Genomic DNA, 23,763 nt, shown 5'->3' with positions numbered 1-23,763 from the left:
CCATAATTCCTCTAGCACCTACCCTGCCCACCCCTTCCTGGCCAAGGATTGCAGCCCTATGCCGTGCAGTCACCGAGCCCACTGGCCCCTTGCTTCGGAGCAAGACTGACTTCCTGCTCGCCCCGGGTTGCTTGCCTCTGCCGGGGACCACCCCGACCGTGCTCTCTCCCCTTCCTAACCAACTGCCCTCCCACGGACCTAGCCCTCCAAGCTGGAAACCGGTTAGCTCCCCCCTTAAGAAAACCCCATGAAACGCACAAAGCACAAAATAGATGTAATTGTGAATAGGACAAAAGGAGCCTTCGTTCTGAAGCAGGTTCATCACTGGGGTCCGTGGAAGTGGTGCCCTGGGGGCCTCGAGTCATTTGTCGGGATGGCGGGTGAACAACTCGACAGAAATAAAGCAACAGCCAGTAGGTGTTGCCCTCCGAGCCTCCAAACACATAGTAGGTGCTCGATACGTACTCGCTGAACGGAATCAACTTAAAAAGATCAACAGTGGGGGCGGAATGAAGGCGAAGGAAGCAGCAGGCTGATTCACAGAAGGCCTGCCTGCCTGGCCACGTTCCAGGAACGCATCTGCTACAGAGGGTGGGGTCCAGTTCCTTCGGCCTGGGCGCCCCCCCGGGGCTTCTGGCTCCCGAGCCCTCGAGCGGCCGCGTGCGTGTGTCCATGCGCCCACGTGGGCGGGTGTGCGGGCGCGAGGCCCGCTGCCTAGGAGGAGGTAGGGCCTGATTTTCCCGCTGTGTGTGGATGGCACGCTCGGATGACTTCACATGGCAGACTGAGGCAGGGGGAGTCTGAGGGGCCAGGCTGACTCCGGAATGCAGTCTCCCTGCGGGAGCAGAGCCCGGAGCTTCTGAAGCTGCGCGGGGACTTGATCCCTGGTGTCTGTGTGACCGTGAATTAGTCACTTCCCCTCCCTGAGCCTCGGTCTCCTCGCTGGTGACAGGCAGGTGCTAATCAGAGCAGTGAGGTCCCAGAGGGGGCAGCCCTCGAGCATGTCCCCAGTGTTTGGTCCTCCGCTCCGAGCCTGCTCGTGGGCACAGGAGCTTTGGGTCCTGACTGGGGAATCGTGAGGGCCTGGACACCCTCCCTCTCAGCCAGCCCTGCTCAAAGAAACCAGGGCTTTGGGGGGGAGGCCGGGGAAGCGCGCCAGCCCTGGGCTCCGGCAGAAACCAGGCCGCCGAGGGGCTAGGGCCACGGGGGTGGGGTCTCCCCTCTAGCGTAGGCCTGCCTGAGGATCTGGGCCGGGATCTGGGGACGCTGCTCTGGGCACGAAAGGAAACAGGGGAGCGGCAGGTGGGAATGTTGGGACCCAGAGGGGCTGGGAGAGAACTGAGGGCAGGGCCCCAGGGAAGCCAAGGGGTTGAAGAGGGTCCTTGGGGCTCTCGAGGTCCCTGTTGCCAGGGAGACCCTTCGCTGAGGGCCCTGACTCCCCCCTACACCACCGCAGACCACCTCCTCTCTTCCTTTTATTTTTGTCCCAGTCACCTCTCTGCCACAGAACGGTACACCCAGTCCTTGCCCGTGCCCTCGGCCACGTTGCTAGATAGGGAGCCCAGGGGGTAACAGTGGGACAGGGCCTCCACCTCGCGGGTCAGCTCCCGGAGCCGCCGCCGCACGTCTCGGGCGTCGTAGACCACGCGGCCCGAGGAGCGGCGCCGGGGGATGTCAGGGACAATGGCCGGGCCCTGGACGGGCGGCGGGGCCGGCGGGGCGGGGACGCACGCCTCCAGCTCGGCCTGGGCCCCCGCCCCACTGTTCTTATGGCTCAGGGCCTGTGGGCTCGGGGGCGGGGGGTTCACCGGGTACACGTAGGCCTCGAGGCCCAGCTCTGACCGCATCTCTCCTTTGAGGGGCCTTCCTTCTATGGTCTGCTGGAAGCGAATGGTCTGGGGAGGGGGCTCCACGGCATCCTGGGGCCAGGGAGCCCAGAACCCCTGGCTGGACTGGAAGCCCTGCCAGTCTGCCGGCTGATCCCAGTGGTGGGAGCACACGGCCGGGTGCTGGTGCAGGGGCTTCTCGTCGTCGTCCGTGTCAGGGGCCCAGGCTACCGGGCGGTGGGCACGGCGGCCGGAAGAGCCCCGGTGGCGGTGGTGGCGAGTGGGTGGGGGGGTCACAGTCATTTTCACAGGGTCCATGGTGCATCGGAGGTGGACTGCAGGGGCGCTCTGCTTCGGAGGCTGGGGCTGCTTCCCCGGTGAGGATGACTTAGAAGCTTCTGTGGATCAAGGAGAGCCGGGAGGCTGGTGGGGAGGCTGGCTCCTGAGGGGACGGGGACAGGGACGGGGACGGGGTGGGGGGGTAGGGTGCAGGGGCAGAGGCTGCCCCGCTGTAGTGTCTGAACGGGGAGGGCGGGCGGGGAAGGGGCCAGCTCCGGGTCAGGGCTAGAAGGCCGGGTCCCTGCCTCTTCTGTGCCCCCGGCCTCCCCCGCTTACCTTTCTCATAAACAATATGGAACACTTGGTGTAAGAAGCCACGGAGCCGGCGCCAGAGCTAGGTGAGGGAGGACACAGTGAGCCCGGGCTGGCCCTGGCCACCAGGTCTCCCGCCTGGCCCCATCCTGCCAGCGCCCTCCCGCCTGGCCCCACCCTGACCAGCGTCACCATATTGATGCTAATATTAATGCAGATGATGAGGCCCAGGAGCAACAGGATGGAGTTGCCCAGGTCCTGACAACTGTTGGTGTTGGAGCTGTGATACGAGGCCCACCCGGGCCGTGGCCGCTCAGCCATGGCCATGGGGGTCCCTAGGGCCACCGGGGCCCCTAGGCCCCCAGCCCACTGTGCCCACAGCATCCACCAGCCGCCTGCCTGCCTGCCCCAGGGGCTCCTGGGGGTAAGCGGGTCACAATGATGCCGGGCTCTCCCTCACAATGTGCCAAGAAGCAGAGTCTCGGGGCCGTGGTTGACCTTCCAGCCTGGGCCCAGGCCTTGGCAGAGGCCGAACCCTGCACCTGGCACTCCTGTCCCCGTAACCAGCCACCTGGACCGGCCCCCACGCCCCCTGGCCTGTCTGGTATCTGCCCCCATGAGCCCCCGGCCATTCCTTCTCTACACCAGCCTCAGGCTTCTGCACACACCTGGGCCCTGATCGGAACTCCCCACACAACCCTGCTACCGTGGCAACCTTACCCCAGCACCCACTCCCCCCTTTCTCCCGGCGCTCCGAGCCGCTCCCCGAAATGGGCTGTGGGCTCGGACCACCTCCCTCTCCCTCACTGGCGGAGTGGCGGCCCTGAGGCTTAGTTCCTCGGAGCCCCCCCACCGACACCGCCCCTGATCACAGCAGGCACCACCAACAGTTAAATTTTTATATTTACAATATTCTCTTCATCTTTTGCCAGGTTTAAAAATGTGTACAGAGCCGCGAAGGGTTGGGGCAGGGACGTGGGATCGTCCGGGGATTGTTCTGGGGAGAGGGGCTGGGCATTGGAGTCCGTGGCTGAATCATGGGGTCCCCCAGCCCCCCTCCCATGCCCCAGTCTGGGGGGGCATCTGTCTACAGGGTTCAGGGCCCAGGTCCCTAGCATTTCGAGGGCATGGCTGTTTGGAGAGGAGCTAGATCAGGCAAGGGAAGGGGTCAGAAAAGAACTAAGTTTCCCTGGGGGGAGGTAGGAGAAGGGACAGGAGGCAGAGCTCTGGGGAGCCAAGACCAGGGATCCCGGATCTGGGTGTCAGTGGAAGACAGCCCCCCCCACCCCCTACTCGAGTTTGGCACTAACGAACCCGTAAAAGGCCAGCCTCCACTGGTGTCCCTTAAAGCCCTTCCTGATACCGTCCTTCTCCCCAGAGGCCAAACCCTCTCTCCTCGGGCCGTTCCTCTCCGGGGCAGTCACCCCGCACGCGTGTCCTTTCAAATTCTCCCTGCTGTTGTCCGCTGAGCCCCGTCCCCCACTGCCCCCTCCATCTGTCCCTCAGCACCGCTGACCTCATTCTCTCCCCAGCCTGTCCCGTGAAGCCTTTCCCGCCTGCGCCCTCCTTCCACGGTTCCTTTCCTTCAGCCCTGGCGGCTGATGGAAGGGGGGGCCTCGTCAAAGAAGGGGATGGGTGGCTGAGGGGAGAAGGTGCTCTCACGCTGACACGGGATGGCTTCGAGGAGGAAGACAGAGATGGGAGGAGAGACACTGAGGCAGAGAGGGAGGAATGAGACACGGGGGAGGGAGGAGAGACACAGGCGGGACCCCTTTCGCTGCCGCTTCCGTCCCCCGTACCCCACCTGTCCCCACATTTACCTGTCCTGGACCAGGACTGGGGAATCCTTGGCACATTTGGGGGGTCTTCCCCGCCCCTCAAACCCACCTAACCCAGTTTGGCACGGATGAGCGATGGTCTGAGGATTGAGGGAAAGGCTGTCCTCAGACCCCAGTGAGGGCTTTGGTCAAACATGCATGGCCTCTGTGGGTGGCACGCCATGCCCCCCAACTTGGCATCTCTTGGGGGGGGAGACGGGCAGAGCTCTGCCCCCAGGGTTTGTACACCCCCCCCCACACACACACTCAGCTTAGGTCAGTCTGAAGTCTGTCCCCACCTGCTGGGCAGGGAGGAGCTAAGTGCTAGGCCTCAGGCCCCAGACCCCGGGGATTGCTGGCAGGAAAGGGGCCGTCTGCATGGGAAACACACATCCACATGCAAGAACATGTTTCCACTCGGAGAGATGTGTCCTGGACCCGTGGGAAAACAAGTTCCCGGGCAGCACAGGGACGCACGGATCTCCTCCCTTCCCCCCGGCGGGGAATCCTACCCAGAGCACCGGCTTCATCTGACGTATGCCACGGGGGAAAAACATGCTTCGCTGGGGCAGAGGGGGGGTGGGGCACGGAGTGGGAGTGGGGGGGGGACGACTGATTTCCTCGGTACCTTCCCAAGGGTCACTGTCCATGAACACACCACTTCCAGGGTCTCCATGGGGTGGGGAGGTGGGGGGAGGGGGGAGAAGGCATGAGGGCACGGGATTCTGGGGTACAAATCCCCACAGGAATTCTTTTGAGGGGGCCAACATGTGTCCAGGGCGGCAAAAAAAAAACCACCTCACCCTGCACATGGGAAAACACACCCCCTCGCGAGAAAGCAGGCCTCCACGTGGGAAAACACGTCCGAGTTTCCACACACCGAAGACCGGTGTCCCAAAGGAGGGCACGAAACAGCCCCCGTTGTTCCGAGGCCCCGGTCCGGAGAAGAGGACGGGCCTCTGGGCATGGGAAAGACACGCACCCCGGTGCGGAGCCCCATGTCCACCTAGCGCTCCCCGCCGTGGGAAGGGGGAGCCTGGGGCCGGTCCTCCTCCCCCCCGCCTGCCGAGCCGCGCTGCCCCCCCCCCGGCGGCGGGCGGGGGGGGCCGGGAGGAGGGCCCCCCCCGGCCGCCCCCTATACCCGAGTGGTGGAGTGGGGGTGCGGTAGCGTGTTGTCGTGGCTGGCAGCGCCGGCGGGCGGCGGGGGGAAGGGCCCGAAGGGGTGGAGCGAGGGCGGCGGCGGCGGCGGCGGGGGCCCCAGGCCGCTGGGCAGCAGGGTCAGGGCCCCGGGGGCCAGCAGAGGCACGTCGTCCGGCGCCCGGCGCAGCGCCAGCGTGTAGTCGGGCGGGCAGGCGGGCCGCAGGGCCTCGGCGGGGTCCGCCCCGACGCCGCCGGCCCGCTTCAGCTGCAGGGACACCAGCTCCTCGTCGGGCGGCAGCTCGCGGCCGGCGGCGGGGAGCAGGGCGCCGCCGCCGGGCGCCGCGGGGCCCGAGCCGCCGGGGGGGCTGAGCCGCCGGCCCCGCAGCTCCTGCCGCCGGTCCCGCTTGTAGTAGAGCGCGGCGAAGGCCAGGATGTTGAGGAAGAGCAGCGAGGCGCCCACGGCCACCGTGACGCTGAGCTCGGTGGAGTAGTCCCGGGAGTCGCCGGGGAAGCGGTCGTAGGCGCGGGGGCCCGGCTCGGGCTCGGGCTCGGGCGGCAGCGGGGCGGGCGGCGGCGGGCGGCGGGTGCCCGGGGCGCCGGGGGGCGGGCGCGGCGGCCAGCGCGTGGCGTGCGGGGGCAGGCGCGTGGTCGTGGGGAAGAGCTCCGTGTGCAGGTTGTGCAGGTGCGGCACGAGCTCCAGCCAGAAGGCCACCTTGTTGGCGCGGTAGTTGTCGCGCACGCGCGGCTTCAGGCCGATGTGCAGGTACTGCTTCTCCTTGCTGTTGAACTTGCTCCACACCACCTCCTCGAAGCGGTTGGGCTTGGTGTGGATGAACTTGGTGTCCTGCGGCACGGGCTGGTTGGGGTCGCTGCGGGCACGGGAGGGGGGAAAGGAGAAGTGAGGGGGGCCCCGTGGGCGGGCGGGGGCGGGGGCGGGTGTGTGCGGGAGGGGTGCGCAGGGAGACCCACAGCGACGCAGAGACGCAGAGATGCGGAGGGCCGGGACCCGGAAGGAAAGCCTGAGAACAAGAGGGAGGCGGCAGAGACAGAGAAACTGCCCGAGACAGGCAGAGGGGAGGTCGGAGGGGCAGAGACGGGCGGAGGTGAGGACCGAGGGGCAGAGACGGGCGGAGGTGAGGACCGAGGGGCAGAGGCGGGGGGGGGGAGGGGAGGACGGAGGGGCAGAGACTGGCGGAGGTGAGGTCGGAGGGGCAGAGACGGGCGGAGGTGAGGACCGAGGGGCAGAGACAGGGGGGAGGTGAGGACCGAGGGGCAGAGGCGGGGGGGAGGTGAGGTCGGAGGGGCAGAGACGGGGGGGGGGAGGTGAGGACGGAGGGGCAGAAACGGGGGGGAGGTGAGGACGGAGGGGCAGAGACGGGGGGGGGGGCGGAGGTGAGGATGGAGGGGCAGAGACAGGGGGGAGGTGAGGATGGGGGGGCAGAGACGGGCGGAGGTGAGGACCGAGGGGCAGAGACTGGCGGAGGTGAGGTCGGAGGGGCAGAGACGGGCGGAGGTGAGGACCGAGGGGCAGAGACAGGGGGGAGGTGAGGACCGAGGGGCAGAGGCGGGGGGGAGGTGAGGTCGGAGGGGCAGAGACGGGGGGGGGGAGGTGAGGACGGAGGGGCAGAAACGGGGGGGAGGTGAGGACGGAGGGGCAGAGACGGGGGGGGGGGGGGCGGAGGTGAGGATGGAGGGGCAGAGACAGGGGGGAGGTGAGGATGGGGGGGCAGAGACGGGCGGAGGTGAGGACCGAGGGGCAGAGACGGGCGGAGGTGAGGACGGAGGGGCAGAGACGGGCGGAGGTGAGGACCGAGGGGCAGAGACAGGGGAGAGGTGAGGACCGAGGGGCAGAGACGGGCGGAGGTGAGGACCGAGGGGCAGAGGCAGGCGGAGGTGAGGTCGGAGGGGCAGAGACGCGCGGAGGTGATGACCGAGGGGCAGAGACGCGCAGAAGTCAGGACGGAGGGGCAGAGACGGGAGGAAGTGAGGACGCAGGGGCAGGGGCGGGCAGAGACAGCCGGTGAGAGAGGCAGAATCTGAGCCTGAGTGAGACAGACACATTTAGGAACAGAGGCACAAAGACAGGAGCCAGCCAGCCGGGGTGAGACCAGCGAGCAAAAATCCAACCGATGGAAGAGAGTAGAGGAAAAGGCAGAGGTATCAGTGGATTCGAAGAGAGAGAGACGTAGAGGCAGAGACAGAGAGACACAAATCCTTACCCAGATACACAGCCCAGGGCATCAGACGGAGAGCAGAGTGCCAGGAGAGACAGACCCGGAGCCAAAGCCACCAAGGGAGCCCACCCCCCGGAAGAACAGGACCCTCTCTGACACGGCTGAATCTCCAACGGGCAGCCCGGTGCCTGGCACAGAGAAAGCGTCCAGCAGGTGTCTGGGTCGGGCAGGCAATGATGGAGGAATGACCGTGTGAGGAGTGAGGGACAGGGCGCCGAGGATGCCGGGGGTGAGTGCCTTGGCCTGCAGGGGGGGACCCCACCCAGCCCCGTTGACCCTCACCCAGTCTTGGCGAAGTTGGTCCAGTAGGTCATGACCACAGCGCTGAGCATGACGTCATTCTTGGAGAAGTTGCAGGGGAAGAGGTCGGTGGCGCCCACCATGGGCACGCCAAAGACGTAGGGCAGCTCGTCCCCGTGCGCCGCGTCTGCCCACTCGGGCCGGCCCTCAGCCTGGCAGTGGTGGTAGAAGGTATAAAAGTAGACGGGGGACTGGTAGTCAGCGTGCAGCTTGGCGGTGGCCACGGCCGGCGCCACCCACTGGTGGTCTGTAAAGAGCGCCAGCAGAGTCTTTCTCCGCATTTCGCCATTGTCCCGGTCGGCCCAGTCGGTGTACATAAACTTGATGGTCTCCCGAAGCACGTCCTTGCCCTCCGGGTAGCCGTACAGGTTGTCCACAAAGTTGGAGACGGTGAAGTCAAAGGCGCTGGCGGACACGCCATCCTCGCTCTCTGCGGAGTCCTCCACGAACTTGAGGCCTTCTCCTTGGTTGACGCCAATGAGCATGTCATAGTTGAGGAATTCGCCCTGCTGCATGAGGATCTCAGGGTCATCGGGGACGACGTCACCGTCCACCACGGGCCCGAAGGCGATGTGGTAGCTGGGGAGAAGGGGTCAGGGTCTCATCACCTGCTCCCTGGCCTCCTCTCAGCTCCTAGCCTGCCGGGCCCTCTGCTCAGAAGACCCTTCCTTCTCCCCTGGGTCAAATCTCCTGAGTCCTGCAGGGCACTTGGCCTCTCGGGAAGTCTTCCCCGATGCGCTTCGTGGCCCCTTGTGCACCCTCGCTCTGTTTGGGCGCCTCCACGTAGGGCAGGCTCCCGAGGGAAGGAGGCAGGGCCAGCAGAGGGGCCTGCAGCCGGACAGAGTGCCCGCGGGCACCTCTCACCCTAAACCGCCTTGGAAGCAGTAAGGAGAGCAGCCGCCAGGCCCCGGCCCTCCCCCACCCCCATACCGGGCGGGCTGCACGTCCTGGTCCACCAGCTCCCGGGAGGGCTTCCGGCGCAGGCACTCCACGGCCTCGGCGCTGTCCTCCCGGTCGCAGCCCACTTTGGCGGCCAGCAGCCGCGTGTATTTGAGCGGCTGGTAGTTGACAGACCAGCTGGAGATGGCCGTGCCGCTCTGGGCGATGGCCTTCTGGAACAACCCTGGCAGGACAGGCGCGGGCTTCAGGCTGGGCTGTCTGCGCCCAGGGTGGGAAGGCGGGGGATGGGGGGGAACCCGGTGGGGGTCAGCATGTGGGAACGGGGCCGGGAGGGGCAGGCCGAGGGCTGGCCGGTACCTTCCGAATGGTGAGAGAGGATCAGAAGGTTGACGCAGGAGGCCCCGGCCCCCGATCCAAAGATGGTGATGCGCTCGGGGTCACCCCCAAAGTGGGCAATGTTCTCACTGAGCCAGCGCAGGGCCTGGATCTGGTCCAGGAGTCCATAGTTGCCTTTTGCAGCCTGGTCCCCGGTGCTGAGAAAGCCTGGAAGCACAGGAGGAAAGGGGCTTCCTGGGGGTGTCCGAGCACCCTCGCCCCCTTTCTGGGCAGCTCAGTCCAGCGCAGAGGCCATTCTGTTTCTGCCAGGTCTAGAGGAACACCGCCCACCGGGCTCCCCCCTCCGCCCCCCCGCCCAGGCCCCAGCCCCTCGAGTTGGCTGCCCGCCCTCACCGAGCACCCCCAGCCGGTAGTTGAGCGTGGCCACGATGACGTTGCCATAGGCGGCCAGCACGGAGCCATCGAACATATTCCCGGTGCCCTCCATGTAGGAGCCGCCGTGCAGAAACAGCATCACCGGCTTCTTCCCAGAGTCCCGGATATCTGCGTGGGGAGGGGGTGGGCGGTGGGCCAGGGTTGGGGGACAAGAACACAATCAGACCAGCAGCAGCACCGCCCAGCTCCCAGGCCTGCGGAGGACCAGCCCGGAGCTCAGGGGACATGTCTCTCCCATCCCTGGGGGGGCAAGACCGGATTCCCCTCCCTCCCTCCCCAGGGAGCCCTGCCGAAGGTCCTACCCCACCTCCTGCCGGCCTGCCCCGCGGCACTTCTCCAAATGCCAGAGGCCTTCCAAGAAGCCTAAGAGGAGGGGGGCGGACCCTCCCCAGGGCATCTGCTGGATCCAGGGGACCCCCTCCCCACACACACACACGGCAAATCTCCTTCCTGCTCTGAGGCAGAGCAAACTCCCAAGGCGGGCTCTAGCGCTAGAGATGCTGGGAGGGTCCGGGCGGTTGCTCAGACTCGGGCCTTGGGTCTCAGGTCCACGTGGTAGCCTGGTCTGTGGGTGAGGGGGTGCCAGCCTAGGGTCCCCGGGGGCCTGGTCTCCTCCCCGCCCTAATTCCTTTCTAGGTCACCTCCCCAGTTACCATGGCAACCCCCAGCCTAATTACCGTGGCAGGAGGAGGCAGGGTGGGAGAGAGCCTGTTTGATAAAGCCAGGGTACAGCTCTTTAGTCTCAGACGCCCCCCCACCCCGCCACTGGCCTGACCCTGGGTTCTGCACTGGACGCCCCTCTTGCCCTGTCCCCAAAGAATCCCATTAATCACTGCCACGTGACCAGGCTGAGGCGTGACAGACTCCAGAAGAGGGTGGGAGTCTGAGAGGGCTTGCCACGGTCCCCAAGGCTATCTGGCCAGTACCCTTCCTTGCAGCTCTCCATGATTCAGCCACAGTGCCCGGCTGGGGTCCCCCATGGCCCACAGGCCCTCCTCTCTCTTGACACTTGCAATCTCTGACTAGCCTGGGCATTCAACAAACCAGAGCCAGACCTGGGCCTCCACAGCCAGTCCCCAGCGGCTCTGCTCGCCTCCGTCCTCCTGCTAGAAACTTTTCTCCTGCCGGGAGGTGAGCCCACAGGACACTGAGACATTCCCCTCCACCCCTCCGGACAGCTTGCGGCCTCCAGTCTCTTAAGACCTTCTCTGCCACCTCCCTCCACCTCGTAGGCTCTGCCCTCTCCATGTCCTCTCCAAATCCTGCTCTTCTCCTCCTTCCGGAACCTCCGGTGGCCTTCCAGCCAGACTCAGGCCAGAGTCTCCTCCCTGCAAGGCCCTCTCTTCAAGTCCTCAGTTCTCCCCCTCCTCCCCACCCGGCACCTCCACTCCCAGTGTTGGGGGAGGAGGGGGTCCGAAAGGGAAGGAGCAGGAAGGGGGGCTGGGGCAACAAGAAATTCAAAACCAACAACAAAAAAACAGGATCAAGAAAGAAGAAAGAAAGAAAAAACAACAACCAAAAAGCAAGAAGCTCTCGGGGGGGGGCAGATTCAACAAGAAAAGAAAAAAAACAACAACAACAACAACAAAAATCCAAAAACAAAAAACCAAAAAGATCCGTTTTTTTGGAAAAAAAAGAAAAAAAGAAAAAAAGTTCTTTGCATTTTTTTTTTCAAAATTTTGTGGTGAAACTTCAAGATATTGGGCCCTGCTTTCAAAAATTTCCAAATTCTTTAATTCGCTTCAAATGTCTGCATTTTCTGCATCTGACAGGCTTTTGAAAATTGGAGGTTTGCTTCTGACGTTTCAATTGTGCCATCGATTTGCCAACTTAAAATTTTTTTTTTCAAATTGTAGTTTTGCTCCAAATTAAAGTTGGTTTTGTTTTGTTTTGTTTTCAAATGTTACATTTCGCAAGTTTCCAAACAGTCCAAATTGCTGTCGAACTCTAAACATTTTATCCAATTCTTTGGTGGTTTGGTTTTGTTTTGTTTTGTTTTCTCTGACATTCCAATTTCTTTTTTCACTTATATTTTTGGCCGTGTTTAGCTTTGCTTGCAGGTTTGCTAGTGGGTCCAACATTGTTCAAATTTCGTTTGAAGTTTTCATAATTCTTTTTTCCAATTATTACAAATTTTTCTTTTCTTTTTTTTTTTTTTTGGTTTTTAGTTGGGAGAAACGACTGAGGGGCCTTGAGGGCTGGGGGGGGGGCATTTAGTTAGGGGCAGGGCCTTGAGCGTCCTCTAATCAGCAACCACATGCAGCAGCGGGATTTTTAAATCTACCTGTGTCTGGCGGATTGAGCGTCGCCTCGTCACGTTTTTTTGTGAGCGGACCTAAGACCGGGAACACAAAACAGAGAAAAAAGGACAATTTTGTGGGGAAAGATGGGGGTCGGGGGGAGGTGGTGGATGGGGAGGGGAGGACAGAAAGCAGAAAAGGGGAGGGTGGAGGGCAGAAAAAATAAGCCAAAAAAAGCAAAATTGGTTTGCAAGAAAAAGAAACCAAGAAAAGAGAAAAACGTTTTCTACAACCCAAATTTGTTTCCCCTCCCCGGAAAAAGTCATGCCCCAAAGAAAAGGTTGGGTTTGGGGGGGTGGGGTGCCTGAGTGGGCTGAGGCCTGTTTTAAGACATATTGACTTGGCTTGTCGCAGTGTTTGCTAATGGCTGGAAACGAAACGGTGTTAGAGGTGGGGGCCGGGGTGGGGAGGGGAGGCCCATCCCCAAGCCCCAGAGGCCAAAGCCAGCTGCCACTCACACAAGGCCCTCTGCGGGGCCAGCCCGGCACCTGCCTGTTCCCCCAGGCTGCGAGGGAGGGCCTGCAGCAGAAAGGACCCATCTGGAGGATCTGGAGGGCAGAGCATAGGATGGGGTTGGGGGCCGCCCGCCCCTGCAGCTCACAGGCCCTTCAAGCCCTCGGCTCCCCACTGCAGGGCTGGGGCCAGGTCAGCTAGGGCCGCCCGCCCACCTGCCCAGCCTCTCACCCGGCCAGCACTCCTCTTCCATCCGCACTCAGGGGCCTGGCTTCTCACCCCACCTCCCCGATGTGGGGCGAAGCAGGGAAAGGGGTCATCAGGTCTTGCCCTCCATTTCACCTCTTCCCTCTGCACCCCCCAACCTCCTCCCTCACCCAGGCCTACTCTCCCCCCACCAAGAACGGTCAACTGCCCACCGGGGACATGAGCACCTCCCCCCCTCCCCCGCCCTGCCCGACGCTGCTCTGATGCCAGAAAGCCCCCCTCCCCAATTCGGGGTTCAGGCCACAAATAGGGAACAGGAAACACAATGCCCTGAGCCAGCCTGACACATAAGGGGCCAGGAGGTGCTGGGAGGCACGAAGTGTTCCCCTGGTCAAGGAAAGGCCCCAGACTGGGCTCAGAGTTTGGTTCCAGGCTCCTTTCAGAAGGGGGAATCGGTCGGGGGGGGGAGCTGGAAGCCAGAAATCAGAGGGGATTCCCCCGCTGATTGGTTTCTCCTCATTGGCATGGGGACGGATGGGTGGGCAAGGTCCAGGCCAGCCTCTGAAGGCTTCTCCCAACTGGTGATGATTGCCCCATAGGGACCCATTAGGATTGGGGTCTGTTCTCTAAAAAAGGATGGGAATGGGGATGAAGTCAGCAGGGCATGCGTGAGCGTGAGAATAGTGTGTGTGTGTGTGTTCACGCGCGCCTGCCTGAGTCAACATCTTCCTTGCAGAGCTGGTGTGAAGACTCAGTGAGATCACCTGAATGTGTCAGGCCCCAAGCAGGTCTGTGATAAGCGATGGTTAAAAATACAGAAGGTGTGGGCCTAGGTGGTGTGGGGGGCAGGGTGGACATTGTGTGTGGAGGCGTTGGGGTGGACAGCCCATTGGTGGTAAGTCTTGGGTGGATATTCCACATGAGGGGTGAGGAGATAGCCCACCGAGGGGGACACTGGCGTGGAGGCTGTGAGTGGAGAGCATGGAGATGGACAGGCCGTGTGGGGGTCCCGGGGAGAATGATTCAGAGGCCACTGTGAAGGGCAGGCTGCTGGGGTAGGTGGCCCACGAGAGAGCAGGGGATGCGGAGTGGGTGGCTCTCCCGTGGAGTATGTGGCAGCACATAGAGTGTATTGGGGTAGAGTCTATTAGGGTGCTTGGGATCTGGATGGGACTGGAGTGGATGATACTTGCGTGCATTGTGGGCATGGGTTGCTAGGAGGCAAGGTTTCCACGGGAGGGGTATTACTGTGTTGGGGTGCGCGGCTGGGAGGAAGAACAGAGGGTGGATGGTTGGCCCAAGGTGCTGGAAGTGAGGGGTTTGAGTGCTTGATCTGCGGGTAGGGCGCAGACTTGCTGCGTGTGCTGTCCCAGCCCGAGCTAAGATACAGCTGGTCTGTAGGTAGAGTTGGGGTAAGCAAAGCTTGGGAAGTGTGGAGGGTGTTGGGGACTGTGGTGTGAGTGGCCACGTGCAGGGTTATTGGGGCCAAGGTCTCTGTATGGGTGTTACTAAGACACATGAGCTATAACTGGGGATACTGGGGAGCATGGGTCTATGTGGGCGATAGGGTACACGGTTTCCGAGAGGCGTTGGGGTGTGTGCTGTGTGAGGGCCCTGAGAATTTGGATACGTGGCATGTTGGAGCACGTGGTCAGTGTGCAGGTTGGCGGGGTACCTGAGCCCGTGTGCTGAGGAGTTGCGAGTCCCGGGGTGTCGTGGCGCGTGGGCACCCGACCTGCGGGTAGCTGGTGCCTACGGTGTCCATACAGGGGTTCCTGGGTACCAGGCCCGTGGGTACAGTTGGAGGAAAACGGCCTGCTGGGGGGTGCTGAGGGAGTAGGGGGCCTCTGTGGAGTGGCAGAAGGCTAACACGGGGCGGTTCATGAGGCTGGGCTTGGGGGCCGGCTGAAGTTCTGCTGAGTACCTCTGTTGGAGACAGGTGGAAGGTACTCTGAAAGATACTCTGTGCGCTGAAGGTTGGCTCGCGGAGAACTTTCCAGGGCAGTGTGCTGGGAGGGGCTGGGAGCACTGCCGCGGGGAACTGGACAGCTCCTTCGCCAGGAGAACCGGCCCAGGGGTCAGGGAGCCCCGAGGGAAAGATGTTCTCAAGGGGATGGGCGCGCTGTGCTGTGAAGGAGGGGCCCTCCCTGATCCTTCAGGGGTGTGTTAGGGGTCAGGGGACAGAGGTTTCGGAAGAAGACGCACGAGGCTGGCGGGAGGCGCTGGGGATGCGATGTGATGGACGCAAGTGTGCCCATGCACCCGGGGAGGAAAAACGAGGTGTCTCTGTTGTGTCTGAGGTGTAGAAGGAACCAAAGCGGGTACTTCTCAGGGAGAAGCCGGGGCCTGGGGGTGGGAGGCGGGACGGCGCTGGGGTGGGTGGCTGGGGGCGGGGGAGATGCTTCCAGTGCCCGCTGGCCCCCCTTGGCCACTGAGTGTGTGCCTTGCAGGGCTGGGGTCTATCAGCCCAGCGTGGTACCTGCTGCTCGCTCTGCGGGCACAAGGACCTTCTGGGGCGGCTGCCCGCGGGATCGTTCCCGCGGCTGCCTGGCAGGCCCCCGTCTCACCCTCGGGGGGCACGCAGCGCCCGCAGGGCCACGCGGCCTCTGGCGGCCCCCACAAAGGCCCAGCTCCCGGCGGCGGGGAAGGGGGGAGCCCGGGGGTCTGCATGCGCGAGTGGGCTGCGTCCGCGGGGCGCCCAGCCTGGTGCCCGCGCCCTTACCGTCCTCGGTGGGCACGTAGAGGTTGAGATACAGGCAGTCCTCGCTCTGGTTCTGCACGTAGGCGGCGGCCGCCTCCAAGTTGTCGGTGAACCACACGGGCAGCATGATGGCGGGCAGCGCCCCGTGCAGGTTCTGCGGGCAGGCGGGCGGCAGGGTGGTGGCGTTGCGCACGCCGGGCCACGAGGCGGGGGCCTCGGGCGGCTGGAAGCGGCGGGCGCCCAGGGGTGGCGTGGCGTAGGGCACGCCCAAAAACTGCACGACGGGGCCCAGGATCTCGTTGTTGAGCTCGCGCCGCACGCCGCGCACTCGCCCATAGGCCGTGTTCACCACTGGGAAGCGCTCCTCCCCGAGGCTGCTGAGGCCCAGGCCCGGGCCGCCCGGGGAGCCGCCGCCGCCGGGACCCCCTCCCCCCCGTTGAGCCCCTGCCAGCCCCACCAGACACAGCGCCAGGAGCCACATGCTGATCGGGGGACCCCCCCTCCCTCCCCGGGACCCCCCCCCCTCGGAGAGAGAGAGAAGGGGGGGGAGAGGGAGGGAGGCCCCCCCTCGCCCCAGTAGGGAGGAGGGGGCGGGGGAAAGGAGGGAGGAGGGGGGTGGGGAGGGACCTGGGTTAGACTGGACAGAGAAAGGGTCTGTTCCTCTCCATGGAGGGGGCAAGGGGTGGGGAAGGGGAAGGAAGCGGGAGAAGGTGAAGGCAGGCCCGACCTGCAGGGAGGAGGCACGGGGTATGCAAGAGACCGACAGACAGACAGACAGACAGAAAAATACAGAGAAGTGGAAGAAGGGAAGGGAAATTGAACAGGGCAGACAGAAGGGAACAGGGAAACAAGAGACAAGTGGTTAGTGACTTGGAATTCAGACCAAGTTGCCCCCCCTTTCTTCCGCCCTCAGGCCCCCTGGCACCTCCCCCCACCCCCAACCCCAGCAACCCCATCCCCGAAGCAGGGACCCAGATAGAAAAGTCTAAGGCTAGGGATAGGGTCAGGACGTAGTATACGCCCAGGACAGAGCCAGAGGAGAAGGAGGGCCAGCTCCCTAGACCCAGCATGCCCCCCACCCTTCCAGCTGCTTTATCCCTCCCAGGCAGGCTCTCCTCAGGGACTCAGGAGTCCCAGTTCCCATCTCCCTGGGAGGGATGAGATAGACAAGGAAGAGAAAATAAAAATACCAAGTCATTAATTAGCAGGAAGTGGCGGGTTTGTTTATACGTGTTAATTACTCCTGAGCTGTAATTTCATGGCACTGAACCCCCACCCCAGGCCAGACTGGGGCCTTTCTTGGGACCACACAATCCCAGCACCTTTTCCTCCCTTCAGCAGCCCATTCCCTACGGATCTGTGCAGCAGGGGAGGGGGGACCCCTTTCCCCTAGGTCTTCCTCATTTCTTCCATCAGAAGTTAAGGTGCCTTGAGGCAGGGGCTGGAGTAGGGAGGGGATGCTGCTGGAGGGGCAAATCCGGGACAGATGCGTGATCCTGCAGCCGGTTGCTGGGCGACGGGATGCTGCCCCGCAATGTTACCTCGGCAACTGGCTGCAGCTTTAACCCTGGAGGGGGGTCTGGAGGAAGAGAGGAAGGGGCTGGCTTGGTTATGGGGTACATTCAGGGCAGGAGGGCAGAGGCGTGAGTCAGAATGCTAGAGTTTCCCCCAACCTTAGCATAGAGAAAGAAGTGTATATGTTGAGGGGAGCGGGAGATTGGGGCATAGAGAACCCTACAAGATCCGCCTCTTGCCCCTTGTTGGCCAATCAGAGCCTAGCCCTAGTGACCAGGCCTCTGGCTGAGGAGAAGGGATGCTGAGGTGGGTTTGGAGGGCATCAGATGCGGCCACAGACCGCCCCCCTCCCACAGTCTCCAACAGCCTTGGACCCCAGATGCCTCTTCCATGCATGGCATTCTGACCCATGTCCTGGGGGCAAACCTCGGCTTTCTTCTCGTCCCATCCCAGCTATTTACCTCCCCTTTCCCTTGCCAGCCCCCCCCACCCCACCCCACAGTTGCTGCTCTGAAGCCTGGATGCTCAGGACAGCAGGGGCAGGACAAGAGACAAGATCAGACCGAAGGGGCAGACACCCAGGTCATTTTGGCAAGCCCCCCCGTCCCCCCCTCCCCAGCCGCCAGAGCTGTTTGCTGACGCGGGGTTTTCAGAGCCAGGCACCAGCCCGCGGGTGGCTCTCTGCAGGTGTCAATTTATTCCAGAGATGAGGACACAGGAATCCTTACCACACACACCCAGTCATGCCTTCCCCCTCTTCAGGTCCTCTTAAGCTCCTGTCCCCCCATCAGCAGGCTTGGGGCTGGCTCCCTCAGGATCTCCTCTGTCTGAGCAGGGCTGGGTTCTGCTTCCATAGTCCCACCACCCCCTCCCCCTCCTACTAACACGGTCTGACTCTGCCCACCCCCCCCACTTAAGGTACTTTGGGTCCCTGGCCTCCTGGCTGCCAGCTTCTTTCCCTTCTTCCCTCCCACTGGAGCCCTCCCCCCATCTCTCTCCCCTCCATAGCGCTCCCTCAGAGCATCTTTCCCGGCCTCTTCCAGCTTGCTCCGGCTTCTGCCTTCAGTCCTTTTCCATCTCTCTCCTCTACATCTCCCTCCTTGCCCGTTTCTCATCTCTCTCTCTCCTTCAAACCTCTTCCCCACGTTTCTCCCTTAAGCCCCTTCTCTCGCTCTCTCTCCCTCTCCCCTCTTTCCTACCTCTGTCTCCCCCATTTTCTCTCCCCATCTCTGCCACATCTTGCTCCCCCTCCTTCTCCCTATCCCTCTGCCTTGCTCTCTCCATTCCTGCCCGGGCCTGACTCCCCCAGCCGGGGAGAATTGAGGGAGGGGGGCTCAGGCCGCAGGTCCCCCCCCTTCCTGCAGTGGGGAAAATGGCTTGGCCGGGAAGGGGAGAAGGAGGGGGAGGGGGAGATGGGAACACACGGGGTCTGTGGGCCCATTCAAAGGATCATTCATGGGCTGGAGAGAGGCAGAGACAAAGAGACCGAGACGCAGAGACACGGCGAGAGCATCCCTAGGCGGAGACACGCAGACAGAGCAGCCTGGGGGGAAACCGGGCGCAGGGAGAAAGATGGGGAAAAGGAGACCCCAGTGGACCGCCACGCACCCCCCTCCACCCGGCCCGGCTTAGCTCCTACCTGGCTCAGCCCTGGGGCCGTGGTGCCTCCATCCAGGGCTCCGAGTAGGGGGCGGACGGGCTTCGGGAGGGGGGCGGCGGCCTCTGAGCCCCCGCGGCCCCGCAGGCCCAGCCCCCGCCCGCAGCGCCTCACCGGGCGGGGGAGGGGGATCGCCCCAGCCCCGGGGGGCGGGGCCGGGACCCAGTCGATCCCCGGGGAAAGGAGAGGTAGGGGATGGGGTCAGGAGGAACCCGAGAACAGGGAACCCCGCAGTGGGGCCGGCGGAGCGAAGAGGGGGCAACGAGAAAGGACTGGATTGGGAATCCACTGGCTCCGTGGGCTGGCTTCGAGGGACCAGAAGGTGGTACCGGCGTAAGATCCTAAGGGATCGGGTGCGGGAGGAGGTGTCCACGGCAATCCCCAGGGGCCCGGAGCCCGGGAGCGCAGGATCCGCGGTGCAGGGGCAGGGATCCAGCCGGAATCCTCGGGGAGGGGGAGGGATCTAGTCGATCCCGAGGGCGGGAGGGAGGGGGAGGTCCAGGGAGTCAGAGGAGGGCGGGAGCCGAGTCTGGAGCCCCGGGGTGGGGGTCGGCAGGGCTCCTAGGAGGGGAAGCGGGGGTAGGGGGGAGGCTTCGGGGGACGCTCAGAAGCCAGGAGGCCCGGACTCCTGGCTCCGCGCGCCAGGGCCCACCCGCCCCGCGTCCATCCCAGCCCGAGAGTGATGATCCGCCGGCGGAGCAGCCGCAGCAGCCCCGCGCGTCACCGCGCGGCCGCCTCCCCCGCCCCCTGCGGAGAGAGCGGCGCACACCCCTCGCTCGCACCCGCCTGCCCGCCCGCCCTCCAGAGTGTGGGGGGATTGGAGACGGTGGAAGGGGGCGGGAGCGGACAGACCGACGGATGGACGAAGCGGACCGGGGCAGGGCGGAGACATCCGCCCTCCCTAGGTCTCCCACCCTCGGGGCTCTGGGGGTTGGTGGCTTGGGTGCGGGTAGGAGGCCGGGGGCGGGGGGGGCGCGTGCTGAACTACAGGGGGCGGGGCATCATATGAAGAAGGCGGGGCCTTGCATCTATGCATCTATGGGCGGGGCCATCTCGATAGTGGGCGGGGTTTGGCTGCGATGGGTGTGGCTTGGCTATCCGAGCGGCCGCCTCTTTTTGGGAGTGGGTCTGGTTTAAAGCTGGAAAGGAGGAGCCAGTGGGGAATGGGGCGGAACTTTGCGTGGGGACCGGGATCTTTGGAAATTGGCTGGAGGTGGGGGGGGGGGATAGGTGTTAGGAGAAGCGATCAACTTTGAAAGTGGGCCAATCCGTGACGCAAATCCTCTAGTCCCGCCTCCCAGCCCCGCCCCTCCCAGCCCCGCTCCTCCGCCCCTAATTGGTTCTCGTTTCTCCGCCCGCCAGACAGCTTCGCCACTCACCAGAGGTTTTACAAAGGCGCAAGTACCCGGGTGAGGACCTGGACGCTGAAATGAACACGGCCCCGATTGGGCACCCGTGGACATCATTTGCATGGGAGTCCGGGATTGGCTGGCCTCTCGGGTGGCCTGGGCGGTGTTCGTCCGGCGCGTGACCATCCGCTGCCATGGCCGGGCCGGGGGCTGCGTTCCGCCGCTTGGGCGCCTTGTCCGGAGCCGGGGCCTTAGGCTTGGCCTCCTACGGGGCGCACGGTCAGGGGGCTGGGGACGGAGCTCACACTGCGAGGGCGACGACCGTTGGTGGGGGGGGGGTGTCTAGTGCAGGGGCGGGATCTGTGGGAAGTGCCAGACAGCCCTCGGAGCCTGACCCTTTTAAAGCCCCCCCGCCCCGGCCCGGTCCAGTTTGGTTCCCAGAAGTGCCCATGCGTGTTTCCACCAATCGGAAGCCTCCTGGGGACATTCCTTATCGCCCGTGTCCACCTGGGTCCCGCCGGGAGTTGGGGCGGTCGAGGCCGGTGCTCGGACTGGTAACCTTTGCCTCTCCTTCCACAGGCGCCCAGTTTCCGGATGCCTACGGGAAGGAGGTGAAGTAACCGCGCTGGGGCTCCCCAGCTTCCGGGTCGACGAGCGCCCAAAGTCTGGGGTCGCCGCGAGAAGCAGGGGAGGGGCGGAGCGCGGGGCTCGGGAGCGCCGAGGGCGGCCAGCCTGAGCCGTGGGTGCCTGGGGGAGAGGCCAGCCGGGACTTCAGTTGGGGGCCGACCGGGGTCCAGGCTCCAGCGTTGCTTAGGAAATGCACCCACCCCCACCCACCTTTCTCTTTTTCTTACAGCTCTTTGAGAAGGCCAACAAACACCACTTCATACACAGCCTGGCCCTGATAGGGGTGCCCCATTGCAGAAAGCCCCTCTGGGTAATCTGACCCCCTTGCCTAACCTTGACCAAGCCCCACCCGCTCCCTTTCTGTCAGCACTTTTCTTACTGGCCTGCATTCTTCCTTGTGTCTCCTTCAGGCCGGGTTACTGCTAGCCTCTGGAACCACCTTATTCTGCACCAGCTTTTACTACCAGGCTCTGAGTGGAGACCCCAGCATCCAGACTTTGGCCCCTGTGGGAGGGAGCCTGCTCATCTTGGGCTGGCTTGCCTTGGCTCTTTGAGCTTCCTGGTGTTTGATTTCTGGGCACTTCTTTGAGAGTTGGAGCAGGGAGGGGATTAAAAGAGAAAGGCAAATAAAGAGCTTGAGTCTTTGTTCATCTTGGAGGAAGAAGGGTAGGGATTGTCAACCTCTGGACGCCCTCCTTTTCCTGAGACCGAATCTTGGGTCTGGGGATTCTGTTCCCTTCCAAGTTATGAGGTTCTTAGACCAGGGGACATCAGGGTCATAAAGAGTGCTTGAAATAATGCGGAGTCTTACCGAAATGCTCTTTGGGGCCTGGGATTCTGTATTCTAATAAGCTCAGCAGTGGTTCTGATGCTCACTAGAATTTGAAGATGACTGTAGGGTAGTGCTTTTCAGCCCTGTCAGCCCACAAATTTCTTGAGCCCACTAGCAGTCAAGGCAACACAGGAAGAGGGCCATGAGTTATAAAATATTTTGCGGTTCAACACAGGGACAGATCATCATGTATGGGGGGCGGTCAGAAAATGCTTCACAGGGCTTGAGATGATCCTTAAAAGAGCTTTGTTGTGTGGAGGAGACCATGAACAGAGACAGAGGTGGGAAAGGGAGGGGTAAGGGGCTCCCCAATCTTCAGTGTGGGGTGGGCGGAATTTTTGAGTTAGGCAGGATAGAGGGAGAAAAGGTGGCAAGGCAGGCTGGAGTGGCTCTCGCAGCAGGTAAGGACCCCGAAGAGATGTAGGGGGCAGCCAGGGCTCATCAAGTGGTCATCATGTGTCAGACACACGTTACAAGGAAATTCAACCATGAACAAGACAGACACCATCCTTTCCCCATGGGGTTTCCCATCTAGGAGGAGAAACGGACTTGAACAACTCAACGTACAAATGTATCGGTGTGTGTTGTGCTTTGTGCTTGAAGGAGCAGAACGGGGCGGGGGCAGGGGGAGAATGGGGTAGTGGAGGGAGTGCTCCCTTAGATGGGAAGGCCTCTCGAGGAGGTCCCGTTGAAGCGGGAGCTAGTCAAGCGCAAGGTTGGAAGGGGAAGTGTATTCCGGGCAGAAAGAATAGCTTTCAAAACAGACTACAAAGGAGCAGTTCAAAATCCTCGAGGCAGGAGAAAATCGGGCCTGTTGGAGAAGGAGCAAAACCAGTGTGGCTGATGGGTGGGGAGGCGGGGCCCCGGATGCTCCTGCGGGCCTTGCAGGGAGTGGTAAGGCACTTGGAATTCATTTGTAACACAGCAGTAAATGGCTGAAAGTTTTTAAAGTAAGAGAATGCTAGGATTTGATGTATACATTGAGAAGACGTGGGGAACCCATGGAGAAGAGGAAGGCAGGATGGCCGCAGGGAGACCAGTCAGGAGGCTCAGGTATGAGATGATGGTGGTGGCTTGGCTTAGGGTGGAAGAGGTGGTCAAAAGGGCCCAGCTCAGAATGTATTTTGAAGGTAGTACTGATAGGACCTGCTGATGGACCGGATAGAAGGGGTGAATGAGTCGGAGACTTCTGGCTTATACACCTAGCTAGAGGTGCTGTTACTCGGATGAGAACAGAGAGGGGGCAGATCGGGGGAGGCCGGTCAGCAGGTCAGTTTTGGATGGGTTGCTTCTGAAATGCCTGGGATGCATCCAAGCAGGTAGTAGTTGGGGCGCTCAGGGAAGGTCTGGACTCAGGTTTACTCAGCCCTCCTGCCCCTAGCCAGTCTTGTCTTCCATCCCACCTCTGCCCCATAAACGCCCTTGGAAGGATCCCGTGGATTGCTAGGACGTCCTGGTTGCCCGATCCAATGGATGACTTTCAATCTCGTCTTCTTCGGCCTCTGCGGCATTGGACGCAGTTGGCCACACTGTCCCCGAAACACATCCTGGCTTCTCTCACGCCACTCCTGGTTTCCCTCTTTGCCGTGGCCGCTCTGCCCCTTTTCCTTCGCTGTCTAGTTTAAATTCATGTTTTTCAAATTCTAATGAAAGAAACTTGGAACTCCTGTGTATACATGTTTTAACATCAGCCTTGTCACTTTCCATTTTTGTGTATGTTTCATCAAGTGCATATCTGTGTGGTATGTTGGAGGTGCGTGCCTAATTTTTTGGAAGGTGTGCATTCAAAAGAGTATGGACCGTTTCTCTAAATGAGAGGATCTTCAGGTAATCTTGAGCCCTGTATCTTCAATTACAATCTGAATTATTATTTTTTAAAGATTTATTTATTTGACAGAGAGAGACACAGCGAGAGCAGGAACACAAGCACGGGGAGGGTTAGAGGGAGAAGCAGACTTCCCGCTGAGCAGGGAGCCCAATGCGGGGCTCGATCCCAGGACGCTGGGATCATGACCTGAGCTGAAGGAAGACGCTTAACGACTGAGCCACCCAGGTGGCCCACAATCTGAATTCTTTTATTTTATTTTATTTTTTATTTATTTTATTTTATTTATTTATTTATTTATTTTTTTAAAGATTTTATTTATTTATTTGACAGAGAAAGACACAGCGAGAGAGGGAACACAAGCAGGGGAAGTGGGAGAGGGAGAAGCAGACTCCCTGCCGAGCAGGAAGCCCGATGCGGGACTCGATCCCGGGACTCCAGGATCATGACCTGAGCCGAAGGCAGTCGCTTAACCAACTGAGCCACCCAGGCGCCCCTTATTTTATTTTTTAAAGATTTTATTTATTTATTTGAGACAGAGAGAATGAGAGAGACAGAGAGCACATGAGAGGGGGGAGGGTCAGAGGGAGAAGCAGACCCCCCGCCGAGCAGGGAGCCTGATGCGGGACTCGATCCCAGGACTCCAGGATCATGACCTGAGCCGAAGGCAGTCGCTCAACCAACTGAGCCACCCAGGCGCCCCGCTGAATTCTTTTAA

At 62.1% G+C, this 23,763-nt stretch overlaps 3 protein-coding genes across 8 annotated transcripts; 1 reads left to right on the top strand and 2 right to left on the bottom strand.

The window, feature by feature from the left end:
* Window positions 1-208: 208 nt before the first annotated feature.
* On the bottom strand, window positions 209-5,167 carry SPEM1 (spermatid maturation 1). Of its 2 annotated transcripts, none has more exons than XM_054511111.2 (3): window positions 5,038-5,167; window positions 2,442-2,499; window positions 209-2,224 (listed from the first exon to the last, which is right to left on the bottom strand). In XM_054511111.2, the coding sequence occupies exons 1-3, from the start codon at window positions 5,044-5,046 to the stop codon at window positions 1,491-1,493; spliced, it is 801 nt and encodes a 266-aa protein (XP_054367086.2). In that variant the 5' UTR covers window positions 5,047-5,167; the 3' UTR covers window positions 209-1,490. The 2 variants fall into 2 exon arrangements, with proteins under 2 accessions (XP_054367086.2, XP_045746090.2); XM_045890134.3 differs by lacking the exon at window positions 5,038-5,167 and adding an exon at window positions 2,601-2,948.
* On the bottom strand, window positions 3,303-19,947 carry NLGN2 (neuroligin 2). 5 transcript variants are annotated; one of them, XM_054511108.2, is made up of 10 exons: window positions 18,395-18,532; window positions 16,563-16,819; window positions 15,262-15,967; window positions 12,338-12,427; window positions 11,864-11,914; window positions 9,538-9,687; window positions 9,166-9,351; window positions 8,839-9,031; window positions 7,891-8,487; window positions 3,303-6,243 (listed from the first exon to the last, which is right to left on the bottom strand). In XM_054511108.2, exons 3-10 carry the CDS (start codon window positions 15,719-15,721, stop codon window positions 5,370-5,372), a joined length of 2,601 nt encoding a protein of 866 aa, XP_054367083.1. In that variant the 5' UTR covers window positions 15,722-15,967; window positions 16,563-16,819; window positions 18,395-18,532; the 3' UTR covers window positions 3,303-5,369. The 5 variants fall into 5 exon arrangements, with proteins under 5 accessions (XP_054367083.1, XP_064438641.1, XP_064438640.1 ...); XM_064582571.1 differs by lacking the exon at window positions 16,563-16,819 and having other exon boundaries at window positions 18,395-18,524; XM_064582570.1 differs by lacking the exons at window positions 12,338-12,427; window positions 15,262-15,967; window positions 16,563-16,819 and adding an exon at window positions 19,792-19,947 and having other exon boundaries at window positions 18,395-18,875.
* Window positions 19,901-21,019, top strand: TMEM256 (transmembrane protein 256). Its single transcript, XM_045890131.3, has 4 exons — window positions 19,901-20,040; window positions 20,341-20,372; window positions 20,618-20,698; window positions 20,799-21,019. Exons 1-4 carry the CDS (start codon window positions 19,956-19,958, stop codon window positions 20,940-20,942), a joined length of 342 nt encoding a protein of 113 aa, XP_045746087.1. The 5' UTR covers window positions 19,901-19,955; the 3' UTR covers window positions 20,943-21,019.
* The last annotated feature ends 2,744 nt before the right edge of the window (window positions 21,020-23,763 follow it).

This window comes from Mirounga angustirostris, unplaced genomic scaffold, assembly GCF_029215605.1.
Source record: "Mirounga angustirostris isolate CCGP_5_RB_7025 unplaced genomic scaffold, mMirAng1.0.hap1 SCAF_17, whole genome shotgun sequence".
Lineage (NCBI taxonomy): Eukaryota > Metazoa > Chordata > Mammalia > Carnivora > Phocidae > Mirounga > Mirounga angustirostris.
Note: the sequence above shows the minus strand (reverse complement) of the source record. Positions and strands in the feature narration are given on the sequence as shown.

What these genes read in the sequence shown, in the direction of transcription:
- SPEM1 (XM_045890134.3), bottom strand. Translation starts at nt 2,801, where the DNA reads ATGCTGTGGGCACAGTGGGCTGGGGGCCTAGGGGCCCCGGTGGCCCTA. An exon ending in GCATCAATATGGTGACGCTG is followed by an intron (nt 2,500 to 2,600) that starts GTCAGGGTGGGG and finishes TCCCTCACCTAG; the next exon opens with CTCTGGCGCCGGCTCCGTGG. An exon ending in CCATATTGTTTATGAGAAAG is followed by an intron (nt 2,225 to 2,441) that starts GTAAGCGGGGGA and finishes CTTGATCCACAG; the next exon opens with AAGCTTCTAAGTCATCCTCA.
- NLGN2 (XM_064582570.1), bottom strand. Translation starts at nt 19,947, where the DNA reads ATGGTCACGCGCCGGACGAACACCGCCCAGGCCACCCGAGAGGCCAGC. An exon ending in CTACCGGCTGGGGGTGCTCG is followed by an intron (nt 9,352 to 9,537) that starts GTGAGGGCGGGC and finishes CTGTGCTTCCAG; the next exon opens with GCTTTCTCAGCACCGGGGAC. An exon ending in CAGGACGTGCAGCCCGCCCG is followed by an intron (nt 8,488 to 8,838) that starts GTATGGGGGTGG and finishes CCTTCTCCCCAG; the next exon opens with CTACCACATCGCCTTCGGGC.
- TMEM256 (XM_045890131.3), top strand. Translation starts at nt 19,956, where the DNA reads ATGGCCGGGCCGGGGGCTGCGTTCCGCCGCTTGGGCGCCTTGTCCGGA. An exon ending in GGCCTCCTACGGGGCGCACG is followed by an intron (nt 20,041 to 20,340) that starts GTCAGGGGGCTG and finishes CTCCTTCCACAG; the next exon opens with GCGCCCAGTTTCCGGATGCC. An exon ending in CGGATGCCTACGGGAAGGAG is followed by an intron (nt 20,373 to 20,617) that starts GTGAAGTAACCG and finishes TTTTTCTTACAG; the next exon opens with CTCTTTGAGAAGGCCAACAA.